We start from the raw sequence: 24993 nt of genomic DNA on the forward strand, positions 1-24993 counted from the left end.
TGGAATATAATATAAAAACAGGATGTATGATAGATAGTACATTGCACATCATACATAGTATATTGTGCAATAATTAGTTAATTAGCCTTTTTTAAATGTGGTAAAAATACAATATAAAATTTACCATGTTAAACCATTCTTTTTTTACACATTTACAGCCTTTATTGGTAGGATGTACCCATTATGCCAAAATTCAGCCATCAATTACAACTTCATTTCCCATCCACAATTAATGAGAATATATTTTACTTCAAATAGGACATACAGACAGAGGGCCTAAAGTTAAAGTATAACCTTAAAGTCTTAAAGTCACACTTCAAATATCAAAAGAAGCAATTCCCCAAATCATGAAAACATGATGAAATAGCACACATAAAAACACACAATTATGTCATTTCACTTTTTCTTGTATATAGTGAAAACAAATGTATTTATAACTTCAAACTTCACAAAGCATACATAAAGTCATTATTCAATTAAATAGGAAAATGTTTACAAAGAACATTTAATTTACATTTCATAATTGCTTTAAAATAGTACTTGAAAGGTTAACCTATATAAGGAAACCAGAACCCTGTCAAGAGAGATGGTAAACTATAAATATACAATATACCACAAGGTTAAAAACCTCACAGTCAATAAAGATAACTTCATCTTTCTGGAGTAAAATGTATTTAACATTACAGATTCAAATGTGAATTTTATGTATGAATTCAATAAGGAATACATTTAAATCATGCATTGCCACATAATCATCTGTTTTGTGTTGAACAATAAAAGTGATGTACTTTTTGAACATGTGTACATCAGAACCAATGGTTACTTTTTTTCAGTTATTTCTTTACTGGCAACTTTGGATGCATTTTTAGGTTTTGGTCCCCAGAGGGCATTTTTCACAAATCTTCAAGCTGCACCTTTGTCTAGCTTGACAGCCTTCTTCTTCTCAGTTATCTCCTTGACTCTGTTCATCTATACTCTGATTCTTTCCAATTCCTGCCTTATTGGGTGTTCCTTCATATTAACTCCCTGAGTTGCCAAAGAAACCCAACACATTGAATTTAATGTGTGATCAGAAACTAAATCCACTTTTGCTTGTTCAAGTGGGTCCAACTTCTGTAACAACTCATTTCCTGAAACAGACATCATGGTCTTCAGCATGCCATCCACAGCACCAAGGGCATTCTAAAATGTGGATAAATACACATGGATGTCTGTTGGATAGTCTTCATTCATTTCTTCTTCTGCCATTCTGACCAACTCACTGGCCTTCCACTCTATTTCCTGGAAAGCAATCCACTATAACCATTCTTAAGTGTGTGGTTCATTCAGTGATATTAAGTGCATTCTCACTGTTGTGCAACCATCAACATTCATATCCAGAGCTCCTAGTACTGACTTTTTAATAAAAATGATCTTGTTTTAAAGAAAGGCCCTGACATTCAGTAGAATGACTGGTGTCTGAAGCCTCAGTCTCTCTCCTCTGTAAATGGTATAGTAAAAACAACAACAACAATCTAACTGGGTTGTTGTGAGATTAAATAATAATGTTGTAAAGTGCTTAGCATAGTGATAAATGACAGTATTCATTATAGTTTTTATGATTTCCTGAAATTCTAGCCACTTGTTACTTCATGAATGACATGATCCCAAACCTTTCTGTCTTCAGTAGTGACCCTCACTCCCAGATCCTTGACAAGCATAACCCAATCTCCCATGGATTCTCCACATCATCATCATCATCATCATCATCATCATCATTTTAGAACTGAGTGTCATTTCCTATAGCAAAGAAATGGCCCCAGAAAAAAAAAGTTGCTGCCAAGGCAGTGAAAGAATGTTCTTTATCACCCCTCTGCTGCCACACCAATGATCAACTTATTTCAACTATTGAGCACCAAGAGCTCCGGATCCACGAGGCAGGGCCTGTGGTGGGTCAGGATCTGGGCAGCCCATCCTTGGCATAGCTTTAGCAGCATAGCGTCCATCCAAGAAGTCAGACTCAAAGACTGCAACTTCCCTGGGCTCACTTCGCCTTCTTGTGACTTTTGTAGATCTGGCTATGGTAAGCACATAATACATCTCCCAAACAGAGGAAGTCTTCCATGTGTTTTCCTGGCTCAGCAACCAAGTGGTAACAGTGACCATAAGAGCCTGCTTCCTCTGTGGGCTCCCCTGTGATAGATTCCTGAGCCATGACGCAGTAACAATTCCTGCGCAATGTCATTGCTGACACTCTCCAGGAGTCATGGGTCTGAGTCCCTTGCCCATGTGTGGAATTTCCAGAAGATGTTGGAAATCTCCTCCTAGTCTCATTCCTCAATAAATTTTGCATGGCCAATGCTTCAAAGAATAAAAATAAGGCATTGTTTTCCTGTCATTTCTGAGTTCAGCTCCCTACATCTGAGTCCCATGCACTAAATAATTTATGGCCTGATAATTATTGGTTAACAATAATAAAAAAAACAAAAACCACAAAGTTGGATGGTCCCATAAAGACTGATCAACAATTGCAAAGAAATTATGAGAAATGGGATAAGACTGGATGGGGGGGAATTGACCACTTCTCCAGCCTTGCTCCATCTGCTTCAGTACTGGGAAGCAAAGTCAATTTCTCATCCTGTCTGGTCCAAGCTTGCCTAATGAAAATGAAATTCCTGTCATGGTTGTCTTTGAAAACATAGAACTAGCAAGAATTAATTTATCTTCTACTCCAATAGAAATCATTAGCACTTTTAATAGAAATGTATAATTTACCAATTATTAGCATGTTTTAAAAGACTGACTTAACACCTATACGCCTAACATGTAAAAATGAAACCAAGACACTTTAGGGAAGCATCTCTTTGGTTCCTGTCTTCATATGCTTATGAGAAGTTTCATAAACAATCACTTTCCTGAGTTGTCAATGTATGTTTAATTTCAGCATGCCATCTGTATGGAGGCAGATGTGGTTAGTACTGAGGTAGGGTAGTACTCAAAAATGACAATTCAGAGTTATGTACCACGTTGATAATTGACAGTTAGCTAGAAGACTTGTAGATATTTAATCAGCAAAAGATAAAGATAGCTAACACTGACACATTTCAACTAATTTCCACCAGTAAATAATAAGAAGAATGGGGATGAAGCACGTCCTTTTTCCTCTCTCTCATAAAACAGAAGGAGGACAAGATTTACCTTGAACATTTTAGATGGCTTTTTCTTGAGTGCTAGCCTCTTACTTAAGCATGTGTTGTAATTCAATAACCAGTAAGTAAAAGCTCAGAAGTTCTTTCTTGTCACTCTAGTTGAAAGGGGATATCCTAGGTCTCATCAGCATTAGTCAACTGAGCTGGAATTCAGAAAACCTAAAAAGTTGTACATAGAAACACAAACACATATAAAATGCTGTGTACTGAGAGGTGGCTAAAATTACAGAATGATAAAAATAATGATTCATTTGGCCCATTTAAAATGTAAACATAATTTTCTAGGTAAAGTGACAATACCATTTATTTGAAATTTCAATGATTTGATCTTATATATTAATTTGCCAAAATACACAAGTGATAGAAAATGTCAAGAACTTACCTAGGATATAATTATGGAAGTGTTTTCTTTATCTTTCACTGTGTTCTTAAAATGGATTCTGTGATTATTTTTACTCACTAAAGTGTCTCTTTCTTTTATCAATTGAATTAATATTTATTGAATGATAATAAATGCCAGGGATGGTGTTAGGTACAAGTGAATTTTTGTTAACATTTATTAATGCTGCCCACTAAAATAAGACATTTTTTTAAAATATATTTTATTGATATTTTACAGAGAGGAGGAAGGGAAAGAGATAGAGAGCTAGAAACGTCAATGAGAGAGAAACATCAACCAGCTGCCTCTTGCACACCCCCTACCGGGGATGTGCCCGCAACCAGTGTACATGTCCTTGACTGGAATCGAATCTGGGACCTTTCAGTTCGCAGACCGACGTTCTACCACTGAGCCAAACCAGTTTTGGCAAAATAAGACATTTTTAATAAGACATGTCTAAACACTGAGTTGAAGATATTTGTGATATCAGTATTATTTTAAACACAACCTCAAAAAATTTCTTGAAGTTTAACAACTTAGTTCAGCCTGGCAGTTATAATAAATTATAATATACTAGAGGCCCAATGCATGAAATTTGTGCAAGGGGCCCGGCCCTCACAGCCCTGGCTTTGTCTAAAAGGTTGTCTGGAAGGACGTTCAGCTGTCCGGCCTAATTAACATATTATGCTTTTATTATTATAGATTTCCTTTATAGCACAAATAAAAGCAAACAGTGTTATCATTATACAAAAATCTGACCAATATCCAAAGTGGGGAGGAGAGTGAGAAGAATAGAGAATACTCATACTGTGCTTCAGTTTAGCTTTATTTATTCCCTAATCATATACTAACATCTTATTATTTGTGCTGCTTAGTACAGAAAGAGTAAACCTATAAATACTGGGTTTAAAGTAGGGAAGTCAGGCCCAGCAGAACTCTAAAGTTTTGATTACTATGCAGCTCCTATGTGGATTTAATTTTTCCCCGTTCCTCCCCTCCCTCTGCTAGTGATTGACCCAAATAGTATTGGTATATCACCAAGTTGTTATTAGTGTTTGAAGGAGAAAGGATAGCTCACTCTAATGTTTGCTTCCTTTCAATACATGAGTTATAACCTTTAACAAAATATATAGGTAACTTGAGGGTTGAATAAATGAAGACATGAACACAGGTTGCATGCTTCCATACCTCTAAGCACCAGATCGGAGTACCTTGGTCTTCAGGGTTATACAGTATAATGTCAGATTGTACAAGAAGTCATGGGATTGAGATGAGCGATTACTTTTTTTTTTTTTTTTACAATTATTACAACGATTAAAAAATGAAAATCAGAAGAACTAAGAGGAGGAGAGGGCCGACAAGACCAGTGCAGGGATTGAGATGGGTATCTCCCTGGAACATTCGTTTTAGTGGGAATAATGCAAATTGAAATATTACTTTTATGATGCATTGAACTAATGAAGGAAAAATTATTAAGTAGGAAATGTTGCTTGAATTTTTCAATTAAAACAAATGCTTTCCAGGGAATTTCACACTTTGAGAGGTGCTGTGATTTCCTTCTGACTCCTACTCAACCCATCAGCTCTGCTGTGTTAAACAATTTGTTGTAATTCGTGTTTTGTTTTGTTTTGTTTTGTTTAATTTTGTTTCTTTCTCTTATCTGACTGGGCTCTCATTGTGCCCAACATGTGGCTTAGTGCATTGCAAACAGACTAAGACTCATTAATTCCAGGACTGATGTTCCTTTATGAATATTCATATAGAGAGTTAATTCTGTGCAAAATTGTAGAGAAGTTTGCTATCCAAGTTCCCAAATCACTCCAATTCTATGCTCCACTTCTCCCAAAATCCTCATTTTCTCTTCTTCTTTCCTCTTTTTTTTAAAACCTCATTTTTTATTTGTCTTCCACAATTTGACATGAATGATTAATTGAACTTGAAGTGTCCTCCCTAATAAAAATAAAAGATGCATGTTTGAACATGGAACAAATCCTTTAAGTAATAGGAATTGCAGGCCTCAGTCAGTGGGTGGAAAGAAATTATTTTTGTCATTGGGCATTGCCAGTTCTCCTAAAGGGACATCATATAGATGATTACATATTCCAATAACTTACAACACCAGACATTAAATAATCTTGTGCTGGATCATATGAGTCAGACTGAACTCACTTTTTTATGAAATGGCGATTTTCAAAATCCAAAACAGCTGTCAGCACCAGATGACGTTACTCGGATTCAGAATCCATTAGGATTCATTATATAAATCTAAATCTTTGGCAGATAAAGTTCTATTCTATGAAATAAAAAGAAAAACATTTGATCATGATGGATTTCTCTTCCCTCATTTATTAAATGAGAATCTTGAGCAGTTATAGAGGAGAATATTTAACAGTACATTTTTTACAAGGTAGGAAGTTTCCTTAGTGCATTCCATACATGGAAGTCATTTATTCTTCACAATGGCCTTAAGAAGTTGGTAGTACTATTATCCTCAATTTTCCCTCAGATGAGAACACTGAGTCAGTAGACAACACCTACATAATCAAAAAATGATGAAGATAATTGTGTGTGCCTTGTTTGTCCAAGTTTCTCAGCATTATAATAATTGAGACAGACTTATCTAAAACTTTTTGCTTCTAGAATATTTTTTGTATTTTGTGGTTTTTGTATTCTGGAATAAGGAGACACTAATAAAGCATCATTAATGTTGAAAAATTTTCTGCATTTTTCTGATAATGCCAGCAGAATGGATAAACTTATCATATGTAATCCAAGTGTGCATAAGAAACAGCAATTACTGGGCTACTCAAGGGCATAGCTAGGATTTGTCTTAGAAGCACATAGTCCACTTTCTACATTATAGACTATATTTTTATTTTATTGTGCTGTTTTTCAGAGCCTAAAATGAAGATACAATTCAAGGAATTAGAAATATTTGGGTGTATTTTTCATGAATATGGGATCTCTACTTAAAAAGTGGAATAAAGGTTCTAAATATTAAATTTATTTGAAGACCTCCCTAAAAAATCCTTATGTATTAACCTAACTTAGATTTAGGCTTGTATATTATGGGCTGATCTAAACAAATACATTTCTCTTTATTTCCTTTTCCTTAAGAGATTTGTGTTATTTTTTCACAACGAAACATTTATAGAGCTCTTAACTATTAAAATGACCTCATTCCATGCTCCCAAGACCAAATTAACTTCAGATAAAGTAGTCTGTCCTGCAATATTAAAGGCTGTTCATTAAACCTAATAAATAATTGTAGTCAATTTCTCCTTTTCTTGAAGAATTCTTCAGGTAGTGTAAACTGGCCAGAATGTCAGGAAGCTGGTTTCTGACACATCCTAGGTCCTTGAGAAAATTACTCAATCTCTCTGAGCATCAGATTCTCCATCTACTAAAGTAGGAGTTAGTCATCATTATCATTTCTTTCTGAAGTTGTCCAAGTGACGAATTTACACATAGAACCACAAAGGTGTTGATCTCATTTGAGGGAACTATCTGAAAAAATGAATGTCATATACTTGAAAGTTCCTCAATCCAATTACCACAGAATGTTGAGTTTTCTCAAAGAATCTCTATAACAAGGCCATGATATGGTTTGCTTTTGTTATCTCTCTTCCTAAAAATGTAAACTTTTGCATATTTCAAGAAAAAATTCAAATTTCTGATATACAAGTTCTTGTCTTAAAACCATAACATCTTTGAGATATATGGGCTATTATAAAATCAGCTTAAATATACTGCACTAATGGGTAACCAAACATTATCAGGAAAGTTTTTAGTAATCTCTATATTTATTCTAAACTTGTTAATTATTTTAATTACCATATTAGGTCAACTAGTCTTCAGTTTATTGTTGTCATATTATCATTTTTTTCCATGGCTTGAGAAAATTTGACTATCCTTAGGAAAAAAATAAACATAAAAAAGAATGAAAAAAGAGAGAAAGATTACTCTCCATCTAGTAAAGGTAAGCTGAATGAATCCTCAGATCAGATACACTTTAATAAGTAATCATTATCAGCATCGTGAATTTTAAGCAATTGCTAAGAATACAATTAAAATGACTTCAGGGAGAATTTTCAGGGTTCGTTCATTCATTGATGCATTTAAAGTATGTTTTCAGAGGAAATTCACATTAGAAGGTACTATATTGTTTAAGCATCATATTTAAGCAACATTCCTCAAGCAGTAAACAATTTTGGAGAGTACTTGTTGAAAATATTTGGAGGTAATGCCAAACATATTTCATGGGAGACTTGAAATATTTCTGTTTGGCAATAACATTCTTACCTAGCTTCCTGCACTCAGGTTAATCTGTTCTCACTATTGGTAGCTTGTGTTTATCTTTAGTAGCCACTAAGTTGGCCAAACCTATCCTTGCCCACATTTTCCTTCCATGTTTGACCAATGTGCACACAATAACCATGAAAAATTGAGCAATTCTCCACCCAGGGCTGGGAGGCTTTTATTACTCAAGTTGTGAAATGTGTGTAAGCATTGCAAGCCCTAATGTTATCCCACATTACCATATTTTATGAAATAATTGTGCCATCAATATCTAAGTTATGATTCACCAGTAAATAAATGAAAGTCCTTCTTTCATTTCTTTAGCAAGCCTTTTGGTGGTTCTTTGAAAAGAGCTAAAAGCAGTTCATGCCATGATCCTCAACCCTTTTTCCATGTTCTAGTATTTGAGTTGGACGTAATTTGTAAAATAAAAATGTGATCATGAATTTTTCTTCATGCACCCCTAACTTAGCTCTACAAAGCATGGACTGTATAGTCAGAGAAACCTGGCTTCCAACCCTGAGTCTAACACACTTGTCGTTAGTGTGACATTTCAGCACTTCATTAAAAGATAGTCTCCAGTATATATATATATATATATATATATATATATATATATATATATATATATATATATATATATATATAGTTGATTTTTTTACAGAGAGAAAGAGAGAGGAATAGAGAGTTAGAAACATCGATGAGAGAGAATCATCAATCAGCTGCCTCTTGCACAACCCCTACTGGGGATGTGCCTGCAACCAAGGTACATGCCCTCTACTAGAATCGAACCTGGGACCTTTCAGTCCACAGGCCGATGCTCTATCCACTGAGCCAAACCAGTTTTGGCAGTCTCCAGTTTCTTGCATGTAAATTTGAGGTAATTATAACTACTTTGAAGGACTAACTAATATGATGAGGGCATGCAGAGTAATTAATACACAATAGCCACTTCATAAATAGCACCATTATTACCATTATTATTTGTTAAGAGAATTACTCATAGTTGCTTATTTTGAAGATCTGAAAGCCAAAACTCAAATCAGCTTCCATTGGTTGAGAGTAGCCATGAGCCACATCAAATGTTCTACTTATCTAAAAGTATGAATATTTGTAATTTTCCAGGAAGTTGTTAAGAAACAGTCTGACATTGGGGACAACATTCTCTTCTTTTACATGTCATTGGCACTACCATGATGCAGCATTTCCTCTGAGGATTTAGAAATCTTTTCTATGTATGAGAACATACATGCTGTCATTTTGATGAGCCAACCACTCCACTGAGAATTCTGACCTAGAAAGTGCAAAAGGTAATGACTATACTCTGACATCATGATTCTATCCTTAACCATATCCTGACATCATGATTAGCAATGAATAGCTATAATTTTTTTTAGTTCCTTTTTAAAAGAAAATTTCAATACCTACTTTAGCATCCTACGCATTTTCATATATGCTATCTTATTTCATCCTAACAACTCTTTAAGACAGGCATTGTTATTTCTCATCATTGATTTCGATTACCACAGAGTGAACTATCAGAGGAAGGGGTGTAAATGTCAGACAAGGCATTTCTCCTTTTAAGGAGACACCAATGAACCAGTACCAGCCAGCATTCCTAGCAGCCTGGAAAACAGGATAGGTATAAGCACCAGCAGGATCTACTATATTCCCATTTTGCAGGTTTTAGGGGCAAAATGAGGATCAGAGTAAAGTGATTTTACCATGCCCACATATCTGGTAGGGGAATGCCAGATCCTAAATCAAACTGCCTGATTCCAAGGCAAACTAAGCTTGCTTTCTACCACACCACAACTGGTTTACTGAAGTATACTAGAGGAGGGCTGTGAATTTGCACAGACCTCTCATGGAGTGGTAGGTTAGATGCATAGCTTTTTTAAGCACATTACTCACTGTAAAAAGTAGTCATTCCTTTAGATTTCTCTACATTTTGCCCTTCTCAACTTCACCTGGTACCCCCTTCACCTTTGTTCTATAGAAATTGGGGAACAAATCCATGGGCATCCTATCCACGATTATATACAGCAGTATTTCAAGTCTTCTCAGAAATGTGTTCCAACTTGTATCCTGTCCTTTGCATCTGACCTCATAGAGTAGTTTTGTTGTTGTTGTTGTTGTTGTTGTTGTTGTTGTTGTTGTTTTACCTCTTTAGAATAATGGTCAAGTTTGGGATTTGACCATACAAAGCCTGATAGTAAACAGGCCTGTTGTTGTGTGTCATATGTCCTACAGCTCCAGTTTAGATGACATCTATGATCAGCACTTGAACTGTGACAACTACAAGGCTTTACAATGGAGAAATGACCAGCACTTCAATTTAGCAAATCAAGGATATTACCTTGCAGAGGCAGAGGCTTGAAAGATGACCCTTTTCCTTAAGACAGTTCCACATATAAGGCAACATTGGAAAGATGTCAAAATACAGAAAACACTGGGGCCAAGAGGAAAGACTTGTTCTAATTGAGAGGGTTAGGAAAGGCTTCTTGGAAGAGAATTAAATTTAACTAGCTTTTGAATACTGAAGAAAATTTCAGCAAGTAATGTCGTTTGAAGGAAAATATGAAGGAGGCAGGTTTAAGGGACACAATTTGAAGGACAAACATTTCTCTCCGAAAGCAAAGACCAGAAATGAAATCAGGAACTAAAGCAAGTAAATAAACATCTCAACCCAGATGTAACACACCTAAGTTCAGGGACACAAAGGAGGGTCCATTTAGTTCCTAGAGGATAAACAAATCTAAACCCAAACCCTAGAGTCACAAGTAAGGACATAGAGACAGCAAGTTAAGAGAGGTCAATAAAACTGACTAGAACTTAAGTTTGCAACACAGCCTTTTCTGGTAAAGAGAACTTCCCCAAAACTTAGGCAAGGTCGAGAGGAGGCGGAAGTAGGTCATTAGGTTGCTTTTTTTCTCAACTGGTCAAGGTCAACCGGAGGCTTCCAGTCACAACTCAAACTACTTTTGAGAGTAGTGTTTCATGAAGACTATTTCCCAAGAAACACTTTAGAAGAACAAGAGACCTTACATGCTCCTATGCACAGGATAAGCACACTGATTAGAAAGCAATGGCTTGGGGAAAGAGCCATCTTCCATGGCATCTTATGTAGTAGGGGGGAAATGGGGATCAGAGCACTGCTAATATGAGATTTAGCAATGGCCTAAAACATCTCAGGGATATTTATTTATTTATTTATTTATTTATTTATTTTGTGTGTGTGTGTGTGTGTGTGTGTGTGTGTTTTCCTTTTCATTCTTAAAAAAAAAATGTTTTTAACTGTTAGTTAACATCTCTTATGTGCCTAGTGACCTAGGCATTATTAATGCACTTTCAACTACTTGAATGTCCTAATTTGAAGTAATAAAGAAAGGAGAAAGGTGACAGGGGAAAGAGATATTTAGGGTCATCATCAGAAGGCATTCCTTCCAGGGAGTGGAAAGTCATGGGTCATGATGCCCAGAAATAATGTAGCTGAGCAGACATGATCCAGAGCTTTTAAGTGGTGAAGCAAAAGGATTAGAGGAGTGGCAGGAAGTAACATTTCCAAGTGCCTATTTGTACCAGGCTTGATGCCAATTATTTTGCATAATTGTTATGTCCACTTGATGTTCTTCACATTACATGTTGGTAAATTTCCAAAGTAAAGTCATTCAGAATAAATCATGCTTGGGGAGTATGGACAATAATATTGTAATAACTATGTATGGTGCCAGGTGGGTACTTAAAATACTGGGGGCAAAGGGTATTACTGTATAAAGTATATCATTGTCTGGCCACTATACTGTACATCTGAAACTAATACAAAATAGAGTTAAATATAAATAAATAAACAAACAAGTTAATAAATAAAATGGATTCTTGCTATTTAAAAGAAAAAAATAAAGTGAATAACCTAATAATGTGCACTAAAATAAGAAATGTCAAATAAGCAAATCTTTTTCAGCTACTTTTTTATTATAGAACTGTAAAATATCTGAAATAATAGCTCATCCCTTCAGAAACAAACAGAAGGCAACATTGCATATTCCATTTTCCTTTCAGAGTTATTTTTGTGATTTAATATTATAGACATGCTTATAGCATTGTATTAGAAATATAATTGTGTAACAAAAGGCAGCTCTTCCTCCCCCCCCCCCCTTTTTTTTTAAGGGATAAATTATGCTTCCTTCTGCCACTCACATCCAAATTGAAGTATAGCTCAGCTTGGAGTTTTGGACCAATTTTGGATCACTTAAACTGGGGTCTTCACTGATCTTTCTTTAGTTCCATATAATAATTAAGAATACCCATAAAAGATTAAAAATAATAGCATTCTGGGTTTTTTTTTGTTTTTTTGTGGGGTTTTTTGTGTTTTTTTTTTTTAGAGAAAAACAAGCTGGCAATATTTTATTATACAGGGGGTTGGCAAAGGACAGATTCATGTTGATCACACCTTCCCCAGGGTCTACCTGGTGATGCAGCTAATGCAATAAAATAGCAGCTGATATGTACTGAGTGTCTGCAGTGTGTCTGAGCCATTGAACAAGAGGCAAATCCCACTGCGAACACTGGGATTTTCACCGGAACACAGATTAGAAGAGGCCCAGCTTCAAGGATTCCGACTTGCACAGACTGAGGACTCCCATTTCCAGAAGTTCAAAAACTTCCTTTTTTATCTCGGGAATGTCCATCATCCTCCTCAACTTCTGATCTCTCCAATTCCAGTCAAAAACCAGAAACTTTAAAGGGTTCAAATTAAGGCCACCTTGTTTAACGAGCTCTTTAATCCTCCCTGGAGTTCCTACACCCAGGTGCATGGCACGCTTCTCCAGCAACTTCACCTGCTCCTGGACCTTTATGTGTTTTGCAAATAATTTCATAACTTTGCTGTCTCCTCTGAATGCTGTCATCGACCTAATGAGCTCCAGGGCTCTGATGGCAGAGCTGCAGATGATCAGCAGTAGGACTGACTTCTTCTCTGTGTGGTTTTTCCGAAGTTTTACCCACTTAGGGCAGATTTCTTTTAGGTATGATGAAAGACTACGAGTCAAATCGTTGGCCTTGAGGAAACAGGAGTCTGGTAGCTTCAGTTCTTCTAATTCAATCACTGAGCGGCTGCTGCTGTAATACAGTGATGCCTCACACAACGAACTTAATTCGTTCCAGGAGCAAGTTTGTTATGCGAAAAGTTCGTTATGTGAAACGCGTTTTCCCATAACAATACATGTTAAAAAAAAATAATTCGTTCTGTAGCATAAAATATGCTAAGATGACATAAAAAAGATAATTTTTTGTTATTATTTTTATTTAGATACATCATGATATAAAAAAAATATTGAGTTTAACTTAAAAGGACGACTGCCGTGATACGTGCGTGATTTAATTCGTAATGAAGAACGATTGCCGCGATACGTGCTTAAGTTAAGCGCAGTGACTAACGACTGCCTGCAGTGCCTGCGCGGAAGGATGCAATACATCGGCAGCGATCGTGGAAGCTCGGGCAAAGCGGTAGTGGAAGCTCGGGTGACTTCGTTGTGTGAAACGAAGTTCGTTGTATGAATCATGAAATGAAGTTCGTTGTGTGCAGCGTTCGCTGTGTGAGGCGTTCTTTATGCGAGGCACCACTGTAGTCCTTCATCAGTTTCTGTAGGTCTTCAGGTGTCCCAGGTTTTGGCTCTGATTTTGCAAGAATGTCAGTAATTTTCTTCTTTCTCCTCTTCTTGGTCTTGGTGGCATCTTCTTTTGTTTCCTTTGGTTGTACCAAGAAACATTCCGTAGGCTGTTTGGTTTTCTTCGATGGGACAGGAACTGGAGCTGCCTCCTGCTGCTTCATTTCTACGTCTCCCCCTCCTTCACCATCTGATGCTTCCCAGGCAAAAATGACAGCAGAAATCTAGGAAGCAAGAGATTGCAGTCTTTGTATCTAGTGCCAGATCTTCAGCCAAATAATAGTGAAAAAGAAGTGTGAGCTTTATACAATTGAATAGTACATACAGCCTGATTTATGGATAAAAACAGAAAGTTAAAAATATATTATTTGTTTCCATTTTTATTGGGCTATTATCCATCACAGCCCTAAGAAAACTATTTGTATCATTTACAATTTTTACAATTTAACTCTTCACCATCCTCAGCTCCCCATTTCTATTCCAGCCAACACTCTCTCTCACACCTTCCCTGCTTCCTTGTTTTCTTTGATACTTACAAGCATTTGAAATATTTAACCATATATATATATATATATATATATATATATATATATATATGACATATCTCATATATATATCACTTTTTCAATGGTTTATTACTTAACTCTTGGGACATGTCTCATATATATATCACTTTTTCAATGGTTTATTACTTAACTCTGCACATTGCCCCTTCACACTAGAATATAAACTCAAGAAGAATGAGCGTTTCTGTATGTTTTGTTCCTGGCTATGTCCAGCACTTAGAACAGTGCAGGCATTCAATACATGTCTGTTGAATAAATCCCCATTTCATAATGGAAGCAACTGAGGTTCAATGAGATGAAAAACCTTGGCCCAGATCCCACTGTTCGAAAGACAGAGCTAAAACTAAAATCCATTATGTCTGCCTTTTAATGCCCCCTGACTCTGAGCTATCAGCCTTTGATATTAATCAATTCATTCTACTTGACACCAAGTGGCTCCAGGCTTGAATATCTAGTTGTCTAGACTTGAACATCCAACTGTCAACCTGATATCTCACTTGAGAAACAATAGAAATTGAAAACATAACGTGTCCAAGATAAAAAATGCTCATCTTCATTGGCAGACCAATGGTTCTGAGAATGGATGAAAGTCTGAAATGCATATGTGTATAAATCTTTAAAGATGCAGAGTAATTCTTTAAAATAATTGCACTTATATGTAGTTAATTAAATTAATAGATCAGAGAGGCAAAATAGAATTGTGGTTAAGAGCAAATGGCTTTTGGAGACAGAATGCCTGATTTGAATCCTTGCATTTAGTGGTTAATCCATAACATTCAGATGAAAGGTCAACCTACCTAACAGTATTGTTTAGAGGAGTTAGTATGTTGACACAGATGAAAGTGTTGTCATTATTATTATCGGTTTTGGTCTTTACATATAATAATGTTTTTAGGAACCTGTTTCAATGGCATAATAAAGATGCAGCTTAAGACTTACAGGATAATGCTTTAAAACAGACATATAACATCAGAAAGTACAGGGCTGAAGACTCATTTCCAAAGAGTACCATCAATGTGGACTTGGGACATGTCTCATTTTCTCCACAGACTAAAATATAATACCAGTTGTACTTACCTCGAAATATGGTTATGAATTAAGTCAGTAAATAATTAAGTTAATACCCATAAAGCCTTCAGAAAGCACCTAGCAAACTATTAGTGCTAAATAATTGGGAGCACTCATTCTTACCACAAATAAATAAAATTAAATTAGAAGATTGAAACTGAAAACTTTAGTCCTAATAATTATCTGATAAAATGTAATCTCACATACCATTCCCTTAAAAAAGAAGAAGAAGAAGAAGAAGAAGAAGAAGAAGGAGAAGAAGAAGAAGAAGAAGGAGAAGAAGAAGAAAAGGAAGAAAGAAAAAAAAGAAGAGAAAAGAAAAGAAAGTTCTTTTCCCCAAAAATACCTTTAAGCTTTCCATTTTTTACAACTCTGTTCTGTCATCCTAGACTAAGGAAAGCCAATTGTCCAAAATATGGATCACAACTGAAATTCAAGAACTTGTGATTATCTGGGCAGTTGTTCTGCGAACCAGGTTAAAGTACTCATTTTCCTTTTGACAATTATGTAAACCTGACTCAGCATTCTGGCAAGAAAACAAAATGTTCTTACATTTATTGCTGGTGTCATAGTAAACATGATGATGCACATTTTTTAATAACTTAAGCAATGTAGAAATCAGAAAGATCAGATCTTCATGAGAGTGGACCTGATCCTTAGAAAGCTTGCCTAATCTTTTGTTTTGTTCTGTTTTGTTTTCATCAGCATCCCTCTGTTGCTATCTTAGAATCAGGAGGAGAGACAGCAGAGCATCATCTTGCAGGCAAGGCAGCCTTTTTTTGGACTGGACCCTCCCCTCTGGGTTTCTCTATCTCCTTCTCTTCATCTGAAAGACTGGAAAAAATAGCACTTGTGATTTAGAAAGGAGCTAGGAGGAGTGAGGTCAACATGCCCTTGAGCCCACAAATAAACACCATTATATGATAGTTACTATTATGAAAGTTTGTTAGAGATCCAATTAACCTCCTAAAATGAATAATCCACCAATTATTATTAAACTATAATCTAAATAAATGTCATGTTTCAAACTAAATCCTTAATCCTACTTTAGACTTTTCAGTTGTAGTTTCTCATTTTCAGAAAGGATAGTGGTAAATGTCACAGCATAAAATTTTTTTAAATAATAAGTGATCCTTATGTATTTTTTGTAGTTTCAAAACTGTTCATCTGACCATAAAGCACTCTCATTTTATTGTGCAGAGAAATTACATGTCAGTAAAGCACTTACCTAGGAGATTCTCCAATAGTATTATTCATTGTGTATGAGTGGCCACTTAGCCCAGTTAAGGCATAAGTATAAAGTCAAGTAATTTCAGAATTAGAATCCCATCCCTTCTGCTCATTGCCTCTGGGACTCTTGGTAACTCTCTGAATCCCAGTTGTTTTATCCATAAAATAAACTAATAATTTCTCTTTACAAGACTGGTTTGAAAAGAATATAACTAGAAACACGCCCTCGCGCGCACACACACACACACACACACACACACACACAACCCAGCATATTGCCTAACCCAAAAGCAGATTCTCAATACATGATTGCATTTTCACCCTATTTGTAACCTTCACTCTACTATAGTCTCAAAATGTAGTAATGTAGACATCAATATGCATAATCACTCACATCAGTCTAACAATTTAGACTTTGCAAATTGTTTGCATTTAGATAATTAGAAACTGAGGTTCCAAGAACATAGTTGTCTTTCACAAAGTTGCTCAGGTGCAGAGCTGAGAAGGTGGGCCCAGATCCCAGGCTCAGGTCCAGCAGACTGGCCACACTTCATTCCCTCCTTCAGAGCCACTCAGAGAACCATGTTATGGTGATCTATTCTTTATTTTATTTTATTTTATTTTATTTTTTAAATTTAAGAAATCTTTATTGTTCAGATTATTCCAATTGTTTTTCTCCCCCCCCCCCCCACATAGCTCCTTACCACCCAGTTTCCACCCCCTGCTGTCCTCATCAATAGGTGTACAATTTTAGTCCAGTCTCTTCCTGTACTCCCCACACAAACACCCTTTTGCTCCTGAGAATTATCAATTCCCTCCCATTCTATGCCCCTTATTCTACAATATTATATTCACCAGTTTATTCTGTTCCTCAGATTTTTAATTCACTTGACTTTTAGATTCACTTGTTTGTAAATATGTATTTGTTGTTCATAATTTTTATCTTTACTTTTTTCTTCTTTTTCCCCTTTTAAAAAAAATACCTTTCATGATTTCATATAATACTGGTTTGGTGGTTATGAACTCCTTTAGCTTTTTCTTATCTGTGAAGCTCTTTATCTGCCCTTCAATTCTAATGATAACTTTGCTGGGTAGAGTAATCTTGGTTGTAGATTCTTGCTATTCATCACTTTAATGTGTCTTGTCACTCCCTTCTGGCCTGCAGTTTCTGTTGAGAAATCAGCTGATAATCATATGGGTGCTCTCTTATAGATAACTAACTGTTTTTCTCTTGCTTCTTGTAAGATTCTCTCTTTGTCTTTTGCCCTTGGCATTTTAATTATGATGTGTTTTGGTGTGGTCCTTTTTGGATACCTTTTGTTTGGGGTTCTGTGCGCTTCCGAGACTTGTAAGTCTATTTCTTTTACCAGGTGGGGAAAGTTTTCTATCAGTATTTCTTCCAATAGGTTTTCAATGTCTTGCTCTCTCTCTTCTTCTGCCCCCCCCCCCCCCCCCCCCAATTCTGATGTTGGTACTGAAGGCTCCTTAACTTCAACTTTCTGGATTCTCTTCTCTTCTTGCTTCTCTGGAGAGGTGTCCTTTGCCTCTTTGTATTCCAAATCTTTGACTTAATTCTTACATTCCTCTAGTCTGCTGTTGGGTCTCTATAAAATTTTTTATTTCAGTCAGTGTATGTCTAATTTCTAGTTGGTCCTTTTTCATATCCTTAAGGGTCTCATTAAATTTATTGGCCTTTTCTAGGAAATTCTTGAAAAACCTTATAACCGTGGTTTTAAGCTCTATCTCCAGTTGTTTGTTCTCCTCCATTTCTTTTATTTGTGACCTGTTTCCTTGCCTCATTTTCGCTGCTTCCCTGAGTTGGTAGGGTAGCTTTGTGTGGTGTGTGTCCTATATAGTTCAATGGGTCAGCCTCCCAGTTACCTTGGTGCACCCCTTTGTGGACTGTAACTGCCCTTCTCACATGCCTTCTAAATAGTTCCCCTACCTTCTGTCATAATTATTTAACTACACTTCAAAACAAGAGAACGGGAGAGCTACCCTGAGGTGTGCACTCTTACGGCCAGAATGTTTTCAATAGGGAATGTCACAAAAGACAAACATGTTCAATTGCTTATAGAATAACTTTTCAGCCAGCCATTTTCAGTGAAAATTACCTCATTGTGCAGTATGACACCCAAAAGTCATAACCATAATAAAAATAGTGTTTTCCTTATCATCTTTTTTCCAGTAAATGTGTGCTCTGGGGCAGCAGGGTCTTTTTGGGTACACTCAGCACCTCAGTCTGTGACTATCAAGTAATAAGCTGCAATAGTCCATGGTAGAGACTCAATAACCATGTGTAGGATTGAATGCACTTTTTTGTGGCCCTTGTAATAATCCTGTATAATAAAAGGCTAATATGCAAACCAACTAAGCGGTGGAACTACCAGTCGCTATGATGAGCACTAACCACCAGGGGGCCGACATTCAATGTAGGAGTTGCCCCTTGGTGGCCAGTGCACTTCCACAGCCATAGCACCACTCAGCCAGAAGCCCTGAGCCTGGCTCAAGGCTGGTGAGCTCAGCAGTAGTGGCAGGAGCCTCTCCTGCCTCTGTGGCAGCACTAAGGATTTCCTGGACTGCCAAAGGGCACAGGGGTGAGGAACCCCCCCCCCAAGTGCATGAATTTTGTGCACTGGGCCTCTAGTGTTAATATAATAGACACCATGCCACAATGAAGAGTGCCCTGAAGTGGAAATTGGGAACTTGCAATTTTTTTTTACCACCAACAAGCAGTTTTAAATGTGTGACTTCTCTGAACATTTCTTTGCTTATCAGAAAATTAAGAATTGGGGTAGATTATTTTTTAGTTCCCTTCTATTTGTAAAATGGCATCACTCTCCTTCTTTACTTAAGATAATGTAGCATATCCTATCCCAAGGCATGCCAACTTTCTTTGGTTGTTGTTTGGAAAAGTGTTTTTGGTAGAAATGGGGTGGGGACAATAAAGAGCTGATCACTGAGAACTCCTCCCTGGAGGCTACACACAGTAATTTAGGAATACAGAATACTCTGCCAGTCCAGGACATTTGGGAAGGAATATCTATTCCAAAAGGAATAAATTCTTATCTTTTAACACTTAGTTTCTAGACCATTAGTTAATGTCAAAAGAATCATGTTTCCCAATCAATCCAGTGAGCACAAACTTCTAGGACAAACATCCTCTTCCATGAGAGATACTTGGGTAAAGCCAGAGATCTGAAAGCTCAGGGAGAAAATGGTGCTACCGGGAGAGAACTGTTAGGCAAAGGGCAAACTCCTAGGGGGCAGTGTATTCATAGAGTATGGCAGGTAGAACTCAGGGGATTCTAAGTGATACCTGGAAACACTTATTAAAATATACTTCTTTCTTTATTTTAGAGAGGAAGGGAGAGGGAGAGAGAGAGAAACATCAATGGTGAGAATCATTGATCAGCTGCCTCCAGCATGTCTCTACTGGAGATCCAGCCCACAACCCAGGCATGTGCCCTTGGCCGGAATCAAACCTTGGATCCTTCATTCTACAGGCCAATGCTCTATCCACTGAGCCAAACCAGCTAGGGCATCTGGAAACACTTACCAACAATAAAACTGAGAGACTACAATTCTCCCATTGCAAAATACTTTCTTCTGTATATTTGTTTTATTTTAATAACACTTCCTTTTGATGTAGTAGTGGTCACTGTATTTTTACTTTAGAGAGTCAATGTTCAGATCCTATTAGTCAAGAAGAGTTTTTGGGTGGGAGCTTGAATAAAATGATGGGGTTTTACCATCCAGTGCCAGGCACTTCTGTCCCTAAGTTTAGATAATAATTACTATTCCTTATGTGAACCCTAGCCACTCAGATGGGAGGTCATGACAGAGAAAGGAATTGACATCCTTGAAACTGCTTCCTGCTCTCACCCAGCCCTGGGGAGTCTCTCACTCCAAGCCCTGCTTTGTAGGGCCTAAGCCTTTCTGAGAAAGAAACATTTCCTGGCTCTAGTTCGTAGGAAAATTGGGAGAGCTAGACTCTAAAATAAGCTAAAGTTATCCAGAGTCTGTTTGGCACAAAGGAAGTGCCTTTGAGAAATTATGTATTCATGTCATATTTGCATAACTTTGTCATCACCTGCCATATGCAAGAAAGAAAACAACATGATCTGTGTCTGTAGGCACCGTATTGTCCTTTGCAGCCAACGTCAGACTGTTCCCCTGAGTGCTTAATTTCTGTTTCTCAGCTGGCAGATCTGAGGCTACAGATGATCATGTTCAAAATTGTATGTGGTCTGAGTGAACAGCCTAGATGGTGCAACATTTCATTTGGCTAATATTTCAGTTTCCTGCGTCATAAGCCTGACAAGCAGCTTCATCCCATGAGCAGCATTTCCCGAGTTAGTGCATGTGAAAAAAGTTGTAGATAAAGCTCAAATCCAGCAGATGCTTGGAACCACAGGTGACTCCACAGCCTGATTCTCTTACAGTTTCCTCTCTACTTAATTGACATTTAATCAGACCTTCAAGAACATATATCTGAAGGCACGTGATGAACAGTACCTACGTAGTATTCAGCCTTCTCCTGCCCTCACGGTGAAATCTCCACCAGGAAATAACAATAGCTGTCAGCAATTAGTTCATGAGCAATTTGATGCCTCTTAAATGTCAAGTGCAAGTTGGGAAGTGAGTTTCCTGCTATTGACATGCCAACACTTTAGAATCTCTTTAATAAACAACCGTAAGTTTATTCTTTGCATTCACAATGTAAAAAGAAAAAAAGAAAAGAAAAGAAAGGTTTTTCTTAAAACCAAACAGATTAAGTGTCTTGGCAAATGTTGTTGTGAGGAGTTAGGTTCCCAAACCATCAAACAATGAGTCTACCTCATGTTGCAATTTTTTTAACAATCCATTGAAAAATCAAGAAAAGTAAGATTATGATCCCTCATTTTTCCTGCTCATGTCTCATAATTTTATGCTATCATAAAATGATTAAAGTTTGAATTTTATTCTATTAATTGCCCAAAGACATCAGACTTGAAAGAAATATATGTTACGCTCTGGGTGTAGATGTCTCATCTGGGAGTCCTAACCATTGAAACTGTACTTCAGTCTTTCCCCCAAACTTATTATACATGTGATGGGTTCAACGCACTATGCAATGAAAGCTGTGAATTATTTTTTTTTTTCAAAAAGATAATAAAATAGCAAATATAATGGTTCAAGAAAAAAGCTTTAGACAAAGTTAAAGTATTAGCTTTGCTTGTATGAATGCTGGACAAGTATTAGTGAGTTGTAGGTCAGTCAAAATAAAGTCCTATTAAGGGGAACTTTATTTTGTATAGACCTCAAATTTCTTCACCTCCCATATATCTCTCTCCCTATCTTTTTTCTACATCTTTTCAAAACAGCTTTTCTACATCTTTTCAAAACAGCTTTTCAATGATTACTTCCAGAATTCCTTTTCAAATCGTCCTCCACATCTAGCACTCCCCTACCTCAACCTTATGAGGAGTTGTATTATACATAACAGGAAACACTCCTTATCTATATCGATTCCCTGTTGAACTAAGTACATTCCTTAAAGAGAAAGTCATGAGTTCTCTTTTCTTTCATTCCCAGACCTAACCCAGACCCTGAGTAAGGCCCAGCGCCATCTTCACCTATTGACCTGCCTATCTCCTCAGCCACATGTGATAGATGGAACTGTTTTCTCTGTGCCTCTCAGAGTCCTGCTCTGAAACTTGATTAACACATATGTATACAGTTGGTAAACTGAATATATGTGAAGCCTCAAAACTGTGTCCATACCCAGGACAAGAAGGATCAGCACAGAGTTTATCCCACATAGCCTAAATGAAAGTCTGACAAATAGCTGAAAAAGTTGCGATGAAACTATAAGGAGAGAATAACTTGGGAGTCTAAAGAGGTTTCTGCACCCTATTGCGTGGCCATGGGCACACATTTCTCTGACTGCTGCAATGTCACAGTTGTTGGCCTTTGGTTCGCCCAGTTGGTCACCCCCTTAAAGTTGACTGAGGAACTTCTGACCCTTTCCTACTACTGTTTTCTCCTCTTCCAAAGCCCCTTTGTCCCTTTACATCTTTTCTCAGGAATTCTAAGGGTTCCTTTCTTGCTGACCTCACTACTATACCTTTATCTTCAAATCTCTCCCTGCTGAATCACAAAGGAGTGAAGAGAGAGAATGCTCTGGAGAAAAGTGCTACCTGCAAGATAATCAAATCTTTCACACCCTCAGATTAACAATCTCGTGGTCTGTCTCTCTTTGTCATCTCAGCCTGAATGAACTCAATTCCAGAAGGAAAGAGAAAAAATGTTACTGATGAGTTTTGGTTCAGACAAGTTGATTCTGAGGTGCCTAAAAGCAGGCCTCAGAGAAAGCTGATCAGGCAGATTAAAAGGGGCCTCAGCACTCCAGAGGGAGATGAGAAATTCAGTTCTGCAAGGTCCTTAGAGAGAGAGTGAGTTCAGAATCCACACCTCTCTGTCTGGACCACCAGAACTCCAGAGTTCCTTGTTTGGGTTATTTCACAAAGTCCAAAATGTTTTCCCTTTGTTGTAACGCTTATGTTGTGAGCCACATAAATTAGGAGGTTTTTCTTTCCCAGAACGATCTTTGTCTTCATTCAGAGTAGCATTACAATGAGATCACAACACAACTCAGTGAAGCAGAAATGTGTTTCCGCCTTTGGGACTTAATCTCCTGGGTAACTATTATTTAGGTGATCCTATGACACTGCTCAGAACCTCAGGAATGTTAGTAGGTCAGTGGGGCATTAGGAAACTTAGCCTTACAGGCTGTAGTAATGCAAGGACAGGACTGGGAATTTGCTATTGTCTTCCTCCAGGCACAAGTGAAAGAGTGTATTGTTAGCCCTGCCATGTGCAATTTTCCTAGACACATACTTTATTTTACTGAATACATAGGAGCAATCAAAAGAGAAATTCCATAAATCTCCACCACCACATTCACCAACATACCTCTATCTGAACCCACATGCCATCCCTTCTGTTACAATGAATCAACTGCCCTTGCCCCTTTTAAGGCCAAACCCTACTCCTTTGTATGAGATCCCTTTTTCTTTCAGCTACTCAAGGTCATCACTACAGCAATTGACCTTCTCTGGTCTGTTTCCCAACTTTCCTCTCTCTAGAGCTATGCTGTCCAATTCAGTAGCCACCAGCTCATGCAACTATTTAAATTAATCATAATAAAGTAAAATTTTAAAGTCATTTTCTCAGTCACACTTACCACTCCCCATTTCAGAAAGTAAATATCTTGCCCATTCTTCAGATTGCTCAAGCAAAATCTTGATTTTAGTAATGACTGTTTCCTTTCTCCTACTCCTACATCCAATAATCGGCTATTTTCTACCTACTCTCTATTTAGCATATATGTTTCTAAAATTCAGCCACTTCCCAGTTCCTCTTCAGCTAAGCCCAGGCCACCATTGTCTCTCACCTGAAGAATTTTTATAACTTCCTAACTGGTCTCTTGGTCTACCTACTTCCTCTCTTGCAATTCTATGTTTAATTGGACCATATTCATCCTGAATGAAGAAAGAAAAGAAAGAAAGAAAGAAAGGATGAAAGGACAAAAGAAAGAAAGAAAGAAAGAAAGAAAGAAAGAAAGAAAGAAAGAAGAAAGAAAGAAGAAGAAGAAGGAAGGAAGGAAGGAAGGAAGGAGGAAGGAAGGAAGGAGAAGGAAGGAAGGAAGGAAGGAAGGAAGGAAGGAAGGAAGGAAGGAAGGAAGGAAGGAAGGAGAAGGAAGGAAGAAGAAGAAAGAAAGAAAGAAAGAAAGAAAGAAAGAAAGAAAGAAAGAAAGAAAGAAAGAAAGAAAGGAAGGAAGAAAGGCTTTTATTAAGATACAAGTATTGCCGAAACCGGTTTGGTTCAGTGGTAGAGCGTCAGTCTGCTGACTGAAAGGTCCCAGGTTCCATTCCGGTCAAGGGCATGTACATTGGTTGGGGGTGTGCAAGAGGCAGCTGGTCGATGTTTCTCTCTCATCAACGTTTCCAGCTCTCTATCCCTCTCTCCTCCTCTCTGTAAAAAATCAATAAAAATATATTTTTAAAAAATACAAGTATCACTCTGGCCAGTGTGGCTCAGTTGGTTGGGTATGGTCCTGTGCACTGAAGGATTGCTGGTTTGATTCCAGGTCAGGCTCAATCTCTGGTTGGGAGAGTGCGGGGGGCAGCTGATCATTATTCTACTTTCACACTTATGTTTCTCTCTCCTTTTCCCTTCCTCTTAAATCTTAAAAAAAAAAAATTAAAAAAAAAGATACAAGTCTCATCATGTTACTGCTCAGCTCACTATTTCCAGTGGCTTCCCATCTCACTAAGACAAAAGTTGTAAGTCCTCAGAATCTCTCTCAAGTCCCTACATGGTCTCCTGTGGCACTTCTCTGACCTCATTTTCTGTCACTCTTACCCTTTGACCTACCAGTATATGTCCTTCTTGAACTGACCTTCTTCAGCTGCTTCACTTTCTAAGCAAGCCCCATCAGAGTCGCCCTGTGCTTTGCAAGATCTTCCTTGCTTCCTTCTGTTCTCTGTGCAAGCATGCCTCTTCAGAGAAGTCTTCTGACTGCACTTAAAAAACATACACACAGATAT

The 24993-nt window shown here is 37.3% G+C and overlaps 1 protein-coding gene and 1 pseudogene across 1 annotated transcript in view; both read right to left on the reverse strand.

Moving 5' to 3' along the window:
• Positions 1-493: 493 nt before the first annotated feature.
• LOC118709110 lies at positions 494-1269 on the reverse strand (annotated as a pseudogene).
• Positions 1270-12248: 10979 nt separating this feature from the next.
• Positions 12249-24993, reverse strand: part of LOC118723284 (protein CMSS1-like) — a 48383-nt gene continuing 35638 nt past the window's right edge. The window contains exons 2-3 of the mRNA XM_045570848.1: positions 13496-13759; positions 12249-12995 (exon numbers count right to left, since the gene is read on the reverse strand). Coding sequence (XP_045426804.1) covers positions 12459-12995; positions 13496-13759 — 801 coding nt within the window. The 3' untranslated portion in view covers positions 12249-12458. The remainder of the gene's footprint in view (positions 12996-13495; positions 13760-24993) is intronic.

The sequence above is a fragment of the Pipistrellus kuhlii genome, unplaced genomic scaffold, assembly GCF_014108245.1.
Source record: "Pipistrellus kuhlii isolate mPipKuh1 unplaced genomic scaffold, mPipKuh1.p scaffold_m20_p_1, whole genome shotgun sequence".
Lineage (NCBI taxonomy): Eukaryota > Metazoa > Chordata > Mammalia > Chiroptera > Vespertilionidae > Pipistrellus > Pipistrellus kuhlii.